At 36.7% G+C, this 13330-nt stretch overlaps 1 protein-coding gene across 1 annotated transcript in view; it reads right to left on the minus strand.

Moving 5' to 3' along the window:
- Window positions 1–12786: 12786 nt before the first annotated feature.
- Window positions 12787–13330, minus strand: part of LOC106723955 (A disintegrin and metalloproteinase with thrombospondin motifs 3-like) — a 29865-nt gene continuing 29321 nt past the window's right edge. Inside the window, exon 3 of the mRNA XM_014529474.1 lies at window positions 12787–13274. Coding sequence (XP_014384960.1) covers window positions 12787–13274 — 488 coding nt within the window. The remainder of the gene's footprint in view (window positions 13275–13330) is intronic.

A 13330-nucleotide genomic window follows, 5' to 3' on the forward strand; every position in this document is an offset into this window, starting at 1 on the left:
GAGAATTGAACAAAAAAGAAAAAAGAGAACTCATGGACATGGACAACAGTGTGAAAATTACAAGGGGGAGAGGGACGGGTGGAGGTGGAAGAGGACATAGAGAAGATAAATGGTGTTGGAAAAAATAAATCAATCAAAGTAAATAATATAGTATAAATAATAAAATCAATTTTAAAAAAGTAATGTCTGTATTTCCCACTCTATCTGAACTCCATAGGGGCTTTTTGCATTGCCTATTTTGCATTACATCCTCAGCACTGAAAGTAGGCAGCATTGCAGTAGGTTCTCAATAAATACTTACTGAATGAATGCAAGACTCAGCCAAGTTCTATCTAGATGTCAATCAATCCATTTTTTTTCTCCTAAGAAGCAGGAAGAGGAAGAATTCACTCCTTGGAATATAAAAAAATCCTGGGAGTTACCAAGGAACACAGAGTTGGAAAGTCTGGTACTTGTCTAAAAGGAGTCAAACAATCCAAGAAACTAAAGAGGTGTGGCTTTCCATACTTGGCTTGAGAAACATTTTAATGTTCCATCAAGGAGAAACCACAGGAAGAAATGAACGGTTAGAAGGCAGAGTTCTAGGTACCAAAGGGAAAGGAAGGAGAGGAATTTTGCACAGAAGAAGCATTTATTCAATTAAGGTTCATGAGATCTGGAAGGTGATAGCCAGCAGATTGTCCACGGAATGTATTTCAGTAACTCATCATATGTTTATTGTGTTCCTATTGTGTATCAAGCATGGTACCTGGTTTTGTGGATACAAGAGTAAGCATTAGAGACACGGGTCCAACTCTTATGGAATTTCTAGGTTAGCATGAAAGAGAAGCCTAAAAACAAAAATTTATGTGATCAGTGCTCAGTAAGAACTTCAGGTTGCTATAGTAACAACCTTGACTGGAAAGTCAACACATAAGCACAATTTATTTTCTTCCAAGGAATTAATCCAAAGCATAGTATTTTATAATGTCTTTTTTTTAAAAAAAATTAAGCAACAGGAAGCCATGCTGATCTGTATCTGTTTTTGTTGCCTAATAGGAGTAAATTAATTTAAGAGACACACTATGCTGTTACTATGGTGTTGAACTCAGTGTGGGTTGAACTCAGTATGATGTTGCCCCCTTTACTTGCTCTATATGAAAAAAGAGGAGATTGAAAAACGAGAGGAGAAAAAACTTAGTTATAAAAACCACAGCATTGAAACACTATTCAGGTTGATGGAGTTGATTTAGATGAAATCTTAGAAAACTTAAACTTTCAAGTTCATAGCACTCCTTTCATTTGTGAAACTTACACACAGAGAAATCTAAAAACATCAAAGAAAGGTCTATAATTCACCTTTCAAAATAGTAATAAATCCTCTATTGCAATATTCATACCATTCAGTCTGTCAATATTAATTCATTGAGAACATGCTTTATGCCAAGCATTGTTTAAAACCCAGGGGGGTAAGTTCTTGTCCTTAGTAGAGACAAACATGCCTCCCCCAAACAATAAATGTAAAAAATTAATTTGATAAATTTGAGATGCAAATAATGGCCACAAGTAAGATTTAAAACACTGATATAGTATAGAATGACTAGGGTTTCTGTTTTAGCTAGAATGGCCAGGAAAATTCATATTGAGGAAATGGAATCTGTCAACACCCAAATGATGAGTAGGAACCTCTATTTAAAGATCTAGAAAAGAGTATTCTCAGAAGTCTTAAGAAACAGAATTTTCAAAAGGTCAGAGATGGGAAAAATTTAAATTATTCAAAAGACAAAAGGAAGACAAAACTGGCTGAACAAAGGGATGATATCAGAGAACTGTGCTAAGACCACATCTGGAAGAACAGTGGTTCTCAAAATGTCACCTGAGAATTTGGTAGGAATACAAACTTTTAGACCCCTCCACAGACCTACTGAGTCAGATACCCAAATTGGCACCCAGAAATCTGTTTTAATAAACCCTCCATGGGAATCTCATACTTTCTAAGGTTAGAGGCCTTTTGAACACAACAATGATTCTCAACTCTAGATGCATATGAGAATCATCTGGAGCAGCATGTAATCTACTCATGCTGAGCCTTCCCCTGGACCAAATTAATGCATCTCTGGGGTTGGGGTATAGGCACCTACATATTTTTAACAGCTCTTTAGGTGATCATGATAAACAATGATTATTGCAACTACTGACATGAGTGTCTTAAAAATCATGGTAAGATTTTAATGGGAAGTGACTGAAGGCTTTAAAGAGAGAAAAGTTCACCAAATTCAGAAAGTTAGCTTCAGCTTCTATGTAAGGACAAAGAGGGGCAAAAATGGACAACAACAACAAAACACACACACACACACACACACACTATATATTTACACCTAAATACCCACATGGTCTATTTTATATAAACATACATACGTATACCTTTGTATACATATGTATATGGATAGGGAATGCATATATAAATAGAGATCCATATACTAGTATGTGTCTATGTTTGAATTCAAACTGCCCAAGCTATCTGCAATATTAGGAAGATTCCCTGGTACCAGGATTATATAACAGTGGGAAACACAGATTCTGAATGCAGGTATCCAGTCTTGTGTGAGACACAGGACAAGACATGCATTCCTCTGGACATCTAACCCATAAATGGAAACTGTTGTCAGGATTAAGATAATTCCCTTAAAGGACAGATCTTTGCCTCACACATAATAGTCAGTGCTCATAAAGTATAACTAGTATTAGTGATATGATTAAACATCTGTGGTTGCTCAGGAGGACCACAGTGACAGATTCATTTTCTTCTGGAAGTCAAACTGTATCTCTGCCAACCCTGCTAATCTGACCCTGTGTTCTCCCTTGTCCTCTTAATTCATAAAATATGCTCAATGAGAACCTTACCTAGGGAACTCCTATCCATCCTTAAAAAGTCACCTCAACTACCATTTTCCTTAGGGAACCGTCCCCGATTCCTAGATTAGGTCACATGACTTTGTTATTTATTTCATAAAACAATGTCTCCTTCCTTTATAACAGTTATGCCAGTTTATCTTTATTTACACAGTTGGGTGACTTTTTAAAAAGCATGTGGAATTTAATGAACAAACTGAACTACCAAGCAAACAAAAACAGGAGGTCACTGCAGTATCCAGGGAAGAAATGAGGGTTTGGACAAAAGTTGTAGCTTTGAAGATTTAATAAGTAGATTCAGAACATATTTTGTAGAAAAACCTCAAGACTTATTTATGGATTTTATGGGAGAGATGAGAAAAAGACAAAAAAATCTAGCATAAGCCTAGTTTTTTGGCCTGAGAAACAGTGCCCAGACTTATTTTTGGAGGAAATCGTGCAGGGGTGGCTATGAAGGATTAATCTTCGGCCTAGCTATAATTGAGATGACTATTAGACATCCAAGTGGAAAAGCTGAGTAGGCAGCAGAACACCCTTAGAAGTCTGGAGCTGGGAGGAGTAGTCAGGGCCATACAGAGTCATCACTGTATAGATGGTATTTGAAGCCATAAAATTGGAAGAGATCAGCTAGGTTGAAAGTGAATATACAGAAGAGGGTGGGGAAAGCATAGGACTGATGCATGGAGAGTACAGGGTTGACTCATGGGAGCCCAAGGAGCATGACAGCCCCAGGACAACTGAAGATCTCGAGGCCTCTGTGTTGTCCATGGCACAGTCCCACACAAGTTCTTGAAAGCAAAGCGATTCAGAAGCTTGAGAGCACCTCTTAGTGACTACTGGTTACTGAATAACTTACATGACTATCCACTTCTAAATTCCACCTACCATCAGGAAATCTTTATATGAATGAAGAGAGGAATCTGAGAATCAGACACATTAAGTGGCGTGTCCAATTTCACTCAGTTTCTGTATTCCACCGGAACTTGGCCTGGGGAGATGGCACTCACTGGGAGCTTCCAAGGAACATGTAGACTCCAGGCAAGGGAACCAAGAGAGGAAGCTGTAGTTGTACACAGTTAATCCAATCTGGGACTGACAGGTGCTGAGTCAAACTGGCTGGGATTATGACTGGGCAGTGGGCAAGGGCCAAGACAGTACTACACACCACAAAAAAAAAAAGCTGAAATTCCATACCAGAGACAGTTAGTCAGCTGGGAAAAACCAGTATCCAGTATCATTGCACACAAACATGAAACAGGCAGTAGAGTTATGGAGTGTGTCACTGAGAACTTCTTAGAAATGTAACTAGAATCAGAAACTCTAGCAATCCATGTCCTCACAAGCTCTCCAGGAGATCCTGATGCCCACTAAGGTTAGAGGCCCCTTGGGGAGAACAATGAGTCTCAGCTTCAGTTGCATATTCCTCAAATGCAACATATGAAGAACTCTGCCAGGGAAATGGCTTCATCAACACAGCTGGCACTACATTCTTATGGTGAGGTAACTTGGTACTTCCCTTACAGCATGTCCAAGGAACAGTCTCATACATATACACACACACAGTCATGTGCTGCTTAGCAACAGGGATACATTCTGAGAAATCCATAGTTAGGCAATTCGTTATTGTGTGAATATCATAGAAATATTATTATTATTATTAATATCATAACATATATTATATATTATTGTGTGAACATCATAGAAATATAGTAATAATACAATATATTATTACATACATATTATATATAATAATATAGTAACAAACCTTAGAGCATGTTACTGTACAAAACAACATGAGATTAAATCAAGCACAAGAGAAAAAAGCATTCAATCAAGAGACTCAGTAAATATGAGATGTGTAAGGCTGCTGCTGTCCTAATAGGTCATACTGTTTTTCAGAAAACTTATTTCATAAGTAGAAAGAGTACTCTCTAAAATAATAATAAAAAATATAGTGTAGTAAATACATAAACCAGTAATATAGTAATTATCATTATTAAGTATTATGGACTGTACTTAATTGTATGTGCTCTACTTTTATATGACTGGCAGCACAGTAGGTTTGTATACATCAGCATGGTCACAAACAGATGAGAACAGCATCACTAGGTGGTAGGAATTTTATAGCTCCATTATAATCTAATGAGACCACCATTCTCCATGGGCTGAGTCATTGACAAAAACCTCATTATACAATGCATAACTGTATACTTACATATGTATGTATGTATGTATGTATGTGTGTTTGTATATACATTATATACATATACATATATATACATATATTTCTCTTTACATGGTTATTTCCACATTTTATTAGAAGTTCCTCAGTGCCTTCATAAACACAGGACACATATACTTAGTGATTTAAAAATTAATTTTAAATGTAGATAAAGCGTTATTAGAAAGTGACCACATCTCAAAGTTTGGAAAAGTAGCACTCACCTATGCCATTCCCACTTCAGACTATGATTAATTAAATAATGGTCAGTGTGATGCTTTGATATCTTCCTTGGGATAAAATGCACTGTCCACAAGGATAAATAAAAAACCAACTTAGTTACAGAGTCATAGAAAAAACGTCAGTCCTAGAATCTCGGGAAGCTTATAGTTAATAATTTCCTAATTTTAGATTCCTAGGCCCATAAGAACCAGTGGAGGCAGTAATGAAGATCTGGAATGACTGTTACTGTGCCATATGCTGAAGAAATTGGTACAGGTCTATGAATAATTTAATCTCTTTATTGGAAAATATATGAACCAGTGTAGAGGGAGAGTAATTTGTACTCATTGGGAACTTTGACCAGCAATTTTATGTTTTTTAATTATTAACAGCTAGTGTGAAATGATTAATTACTTAATAAGCATTTTATCTGGTTTACAAAATATTTCATAATATAAGGTCCAATAGGTGGAACAGAAAGAATCACTGATCTAATTCCAACACCCAAGTTTTAAGTATGGGAAAGAGTAAGAAGGTAGTTCTATAAATACAGCCCAAATGTAAAGGCATCCTTATAAATTAATATACTTTTAACATTTTTCCAAGTGCAGTATATAAAATGGGGGCCCTCCCTAAAAACTGTAGATCAATGGTGAGGGTAGGACCAATATGGCTTGGAGTCTTCCTCATCATTATGTCAAGTCTAAATGTGGTCCCATAGTTGAAGCCAAAGGTGACAATGCATGCAGCTGACCAAATAGAAACAGGTATCGCACAGGGACTTAATTTGATCTGAACCCGCATCACTATGCTTAGTCCGCATTCTTGTCCTGGCAGCCAGTTAATACCATCCTCAGAGCCAGGTATGCACAATAAAGGACTATATGAAGCCAGGCAGGAAAGCATGAAATATTGGCACCCTCTAAGCAAGATCAAGTATCCTGCAAGCCCAAAGGAAGTATTGCCCCAAGATTCCAATCACTGTGTTAAAAGCATAGTGTTTCACAGATAATGCTAAATAAAACGTTTCCCACTGTGTTTGGTTGCTAACATTTACAGAATCTCTCACTAAGTGCTGTTCTAAGTTTTCTCTTGGGCTTCACATGCTCAGACTGGGTCCTGCCATGTTCATATGACACCCCGGCATCTAATAGCACAGTCCTCTCAACCTATAAAGAACTTCCACTTAAGGACATCACCAGACAAAAGTAAGCCTTCCAGAAATCTCATACATTTAAACTGGGGTTGGGAAGTCCTATCACTTAATTTAAAAAAAAAATCATCAAGACCACTTTGATAATGCCATTTAACTTCAAAAATGAATTTTCTGGTAGTTCAAGCTAGGGACCCACCATGCTCCCTTTATCTCTGTCTCACCTCAACTGTTTCCACAAAGTTATAGAAAATGCATACTCCTTGTAGTTGTTTTTTTTATTATTATTTAAAAAAACCTCTAGATTGAAAAAAACGGATATAAGATAGCATATCAACCACCATCACCTAATGAAAGAGATATGAAATGAACAGTTGGGAAGACTATGAACAACAATATATACAAGCTAATGCCATAGAATTCTTTTTTGCTCTCCCCAAAATGGCTCACTCTGAGATTCATAATTTAAAATATTTGATCAAATGTAAAGCCTGAGAGGAATGTTAAAATTGTAACTTATGTTTGGTTAATTCCATTCTAGCCAGGCTATGGCATATATCACATTAATAAGGAAAATGTTTCCTAAAAATGAAGTAGTTTGCTGCATGGTACACTGAATGATCAAGTGTTCATTATGCAAAACCCAAGTATTGTAATAACAACAGTAAGAGGGTAAGCATTATCACTATATCTTTGTCAACACTGAAGAATTTAATAAGTGGAAAAAGATATTTTCACTTCATATTTCTAAGTAGAACCTCAGGAAGAACTTTCCATGCGGCAGAGATCTAGATAAATAAGATGGAAAGTAGTGAGTTTCCCATCCTTAGAAGTCTTCAGAGCAGAGGTTGGAGACTCTGAGAGAAATATGATAAAGGAGCTCTATATCAGGTGGAGAAGAAAACTTCTGTCCTAGAACAACACCCTTGATCAACTCATGAGGAAATCACTGAACTGGGTAGCCAAAGGAGCCATCACCAGTCAATTCTTCCACTCCCAACCAGTCTCCTCTAATGATAACCCAGGAGAACTCACAAAGCCATATTGTTCTAGCAAGCCTAGAAAAATTCCAGTTTCCTTACGTTTATGAAATACATGCCATAAATCCTACTAACCAAACAATCCTTTATTTTGGCAAATTTGTAGACCACAAAATACGATTGCGAGCTGCCACTACGGCCAGAGGAGATTTAATGGTGTTACAGAGCAAATGCCAGGGCTCTGTGGAGTAAAGAAATCTATTTTCAGCTGGGATTCTCAGCCAGAAGTGTCTTCCCACTGAGAAGAGTGTGAAATGCCTGCCATCACCATGACTGTTGACCACTGGACACTCACTTCAAAGATGTAGAAGCAGAGAGATAAAGCATGTCAACCCCTCCAGCCAAAAACCACCAGGAGCTCAACTGCAGTTGACAAGCGGGGTTTATTACAAATTGCATGGAGGGAGAATGCACACCAGAGGGAACCATTAACATCTCAGTAATAAAAAGTGTCAGAAAAAAAAAGCCTCTTAACAGGATGTAAGCTTTGGTTGGGTGATTCGGGGAAGAGTCCAGAAGAGCAGGGCTTTGTTCTAGATTGGATGCTGTCAGAAAGCAGGGACAAGTCCATGACTGAGTATCTCAATAATTCTTACCTATAAGTGGGATACACAAGAGCAGGAATAAAGTTGTAACTGGTAAAGAATTAGCAGTCACTCATAAATGGTAATATTGGCAAAGACTAGAAAAAGTCATGCTAGACAGGAACAGACATTGTTCTTGGTCACACTAGGTGAGAATCGTTGTTGATTCTTTGTGCAGAAGACTTTGATGTTGATTTCAGAAATCGAAAGAATCATATTTTAGTTAGTAAGCATGTCTAGATCACAGTCTAGATCAGGGATGGGGAACATTTTTTCTGCCAAAGGCTATTTGGATATTTATAACATTATTCGTTGGCCATACTAACTTATAAACTTAAAAATTAGCCTGCTATATTTGATCAAACATTTGTTGGCCATACTAACTTACAAACAAAAATTAGCCTGCTATATTTGATCAAACATTTAACTAACTCACCCCTAATGCCTTGGCAGGGCCAGACCAAATGATTTCATGGGCCTTATATGGCCTGAAGGCCGGATGTTCCCCACCCCTGTTCTAGACCATGGCTCTGGATATATTACTCAAATAATTTCTGTGCCCTCTTCAATGTTAAAGTACCTTTCCTGTGATCGTTTTGCAGTTACCTGGAATAGGGAAACTACCTATTTTGGGATGTCAAGTTTAGGATGTCCAGAGGGGTGAAAACAGGTCACTGCTTGCTTTTCGAACTATCTGTGGTGAAGAAACAGTTTCTTTTCTCCCCACTTGGTCTCATACTAATAATTTTGTAAATACAATAAAAACTAATTACTAGAAAAAATAAAGTAAAATAAACAAGACACAAAACTTCAGCCACATTTTTTATTAGAACCAACACAAATATAATAACTGCCAAATTGCTATAAAAGTTTCTATATATTGTCTCACTTTCTACACTTATCTTGTCACAAACATTCAAAGAGGAATTAACACCTATCCTCCTCAAACTATTTCAAAAAATTCAAGAGGAAGAAAGACTTCCAAGCCCTTTTTATGAGGCTGGTATTATCCTAATTCCAAAACCAGATAAAGACACTACAAAATAAAAAAATTACAGGGCAATATCTCCAAAGAACATAGGTGCTAAAATCCTCAAAAAAATATTCGGATCCAGCAACACATTAAGAAGATCATACACCATGATCAAGTGAGATTTATTCCAGAGATGCAAAGCTGGTACAGTATTCACAAATCAATAAATGTAATTCATCACATAAATAAAATGAAGGCTAAAAATCACATGATCATATCAATAGATGCAGAAAAAGCATTCAACAAAATACAGCACCTGTTTATGATAAAAACTCTCAGCAAAGAGGAAATAGAGAGACTATACCTCAACATACAAACTTACAACCAACATCATACTCAATGGGCAAAAACTAAAAGTGTTTCCCTTAAGATAAGGAACACAACAGGAATGTCCGCCTTCACACTCTCATTCAACATAGTACTGGAAATCCTAGCCACAGTGATCAGGCAAGAAGAAAAAATAAAAGGCATCAAAATTGGAAAGAAAGAAGTAAAACTGCCATTATTCACAAATGACATGATATTGTACACAGAAAACCCTAAATACTCCACAAAAAAACTTCTAGATTTAATAAATGACTTTGGCAAAGGATACAAAATTATCATCCAGAAATCGATGGCATTTTTATACACCAATAATGAACTCTCAGAAAGAGAAACTAAACTAATAATCCCAATGACCATTGCAACAACAACAAAAAATAATATATCTGGGAATAAACTTAACCAAGGAAAACCATAGGCCATTGAAAAAGGAAAGAGAGAAAGATACAAACAAGTGGAAGCATATACCGTGTTCATGGATTGGAAGAATTAACATCATTCAAATGTCCATACTACCCAAAGCAATCCCTATTAAAATACCAATGGCATATTTCACAGATATAGAACATTCCAAAAATTTAGATGGAACCAAAAAAGACCCCAAATAGCCACAGCAATCTTGAGAAAGAAGAGCAAAGTTGGAGGGATCACAATACCAGATATCAAACTATAATATAAAGCCATTTAAATCAAAATAGCTGGTACTGGCAGAAGAACAGGCATATAGACCAATGGAACAGAACAGAGAACCCAGAAATCGACCCATGCCAATATGGTCAATTAATATTTGACAAAGGAGGCAAGAGCATACAATAGAGTACGGTAGTCTCATCAATAAATGGTGCTGGGAAAATTGGACAGGTACATGCAAAAAAAAGAAACTAGACCACAAACTTACACCATACACAAAAATAAACTCAAAATGGAAAAAAAGACTTAAATGTAAGTTGTAAAACTATAAAAGTCTCGAAACATGTCACATAGCAATATTTTCACCAATACATCTCCTAGGGAAAGAAAAACAAAGAAAAGAAAAAAAATGGGACTACATCAAACTAAAAAGCACCTGCACAACAAAAAAGCCACCAACAAAATGAAAAGGGAACCCACTGGATGGGAGAACACATTCACCAATGGTATATCAGATAAGGAATTAATTTCCAAAATATACAAAGAAGTCATACAACTCAACACCAGGAAGACAAACAATCGCATTTAAAAATGACCAAAGAAGACAGACAGATGGCCAACAGACATATGAAAAAATGTTCAACATCACTAATCATCAGAGAGATGCAAATTAAAGTTACGTGGAAGTGTCACCTCACACCTGCCAGAATGGTTGCCATCAATAAATCAACAAACAACAAGTGCTGATAAGGATGTGGAGAAAAGGGAACTCTAGTACACTGCTGTTGAGAATGCAGACTGGTGCAGTCACTGTGGACAATATGGAGTTTCTTCAAAAAATTAAAATGGAATTGCCTTATGATCCAGCATTCCCTCTTCTGGGAATATATCCTAAAAATCTCAAAACACCAATTAGAAAGACTATATGTACCCCTATGTTCATAGAGCATTATTTACAATAGCTAAGATCTAGAAACAGCCCAAGTACCCATCTATAAATGAGTAGATAAAAAAGCTGTGGTATATTTTCACCATGGAATACTGTGTGGGTGTAAAAAAAAAAAAAAGAGTGTTTTATGCTAAGGGAAATAAGCCAGTTAGAGAAAAACAAATATCACATGATCTCACTTATATGTGGAATCTAATGAACAAAATAAACTGACAAACAAAATAGGTCCAGAGGCATGGATGCATGGAAAAAACTGAGAGATCTCAGAGGGCTGGGAGCAGGAGGGGATGGGAAGAGATTAACCAAAGAACATATATGCACATATGCATAGTCCATGGACACAGACAATAGTGTGGGGAAGGCCTGGGGTGGGGTGGGGGCTGGGTGTAGGGGGGCAAAGTGGAGGTAAGTGAGGGACAACTGTAATACTATCAACAATAAATAAAAAACAAAATAACTAACTAAATCAATAAAATAAATTAGGTAAAAATTTTTAAATGCTGAATTTTATACTCAATATAATTTAGTTATAACTATTATAAAATACCTTTTATAAAACTTATTTCCATTTTACAGCTTAGCAGTACTAATTCAATCTCTCTCTGTGAGTACTTTAAACTTCAATGACTTAGCTAATTCAGGTCTATTCAGCCTTCATGAAGAATAAGAAGAATTTGAAAGATTCCTCATGTCTTTAAACCCCAGAACATGGTCCAACCCCAAATATAAGGGTATGGATCCTAAACTAATGGGATCCAACTTGGAGAGTTAGACCTGCCACACATATTCTATTCAGTTCTTGCATGCTTTAAAAATTCTACAGAACATCATGAGGTAGTATAAGACTGAAAATTAAAGCCTAAAACAATGAACTCACCAAAATTTGATAAAACATGGTATCCTAAATCCTTTGGGTGGATCTTTGGCATAGAGAGGATATTGCACAGTATTCATGGTACTGGTGGAGGACCAAGGTAGAATAATTATAAGCAGGAATGTAAGGAATATTTTGAGAACTCTTAGAAGCAGTGGCAAAACAAAGGGAATAGCTCTGAACTCCCAAGAAACAGCAGCCTGGCAACCATAGAAAGAAAAATGGTTGCTCTTTTTTAAACAAAGACTTGAAGTCAACTGTGGATAGAAAAGGCATAAACATTGACACTCTTTTCAAATAACAACTGGAGATACAACACAAGTAAAAATATTTCACATCTGCAGAGTGTACAAAGAAGGGTCAGTTACTATTGGATTCAACCATAAAACTAAAGAGCAATATATGGGTATTTTACTTCAAGATAAAGGAAAAAATGAATCAAAGCTACCATACAGAAACAACTACATCTTGTGTTCATAAAATGCTATTTGAACAAATTGTGACATTAAGATCTGCTCATTTCCCATTTTAGCATTCTGTGGGGAAGTGAAAAAATGCTTTCAAAATACTTTCTTTAAGAAAATATCCAAAGTTTCCACATAAGAAGTGTAATACTATCATTTTGGAGGAATCTATGTTTCTTTAGAAAGTTTTCAGAATGCTTTGAAAGAAATAAGGAAATAAAATTCCCCAATGTAACACAAGTGAAGACATAAGCAAAAAATATTAAAATAGCTGTCTTTTGTTTCTTGGAATAATGTCTTCATGTCAAAATTGAGCCAAAGCACACATCTTTGACAGTAAAATGTGTTCTACTGCTTCCTCCTGAATTTAAAGTATTATAATGAGGCTTCCTTTCCACCTCTACCTTCCAAACCATGCTGGAGCCATGGTACACTCCCAAACACCTACAAACATACACACACAAGAGGGAATGAGTCTTACCAGACCATCACAGTTGCTAATGGCAACAGAGGTTCCCGGAATGTCCATGATGTCACCAACGTAAGCACAGTTGGTCTGCAAAGGCTCCGTTTTCCAGATTCTTTCGGAAGCACTTCCTGGTTGACGATCATTAACAGGGTCGGTTATATTCCCAGGCACCGGAGATGTTTCTTGCCATTCCACAACAGCCCCAGGAGCTATGAGCTGAGTGTTGGGTTTTAGTCGCAGATGAAAATCTCTTCCAAATGCCGTGATATTAAAGAACAATTGCTCAGAGTTGGGAGACACGTCCCTTGTTGACCTCTTTTTGTGATTTGCAGAAAGAATATGAGAGAGATAGTGTCCTTCTAGATTTGTGCTGACTGGAGTCACCAGCTCATACTCTTTGTGTCTCTTTATTGGTGAATCTGTGGAGTGAGAAATACAATGGTAGGACCCTGTGCAACAACACAGGAGGACATAA

This window comes from Myotis brandtii, unplaced genomic scaffold (genome assembly GCF_000412655.1).
Source record: "Myotis brandtii unplaced genomic scaffold, ASM41265v1 scaffold681, whole genome shotgun sequence".
NCBI lineage: Eukaryota > Metazoa > Chordata > Mammalia > Chiroptera > Vespertilionidae > Myotis > Myotis brandtii.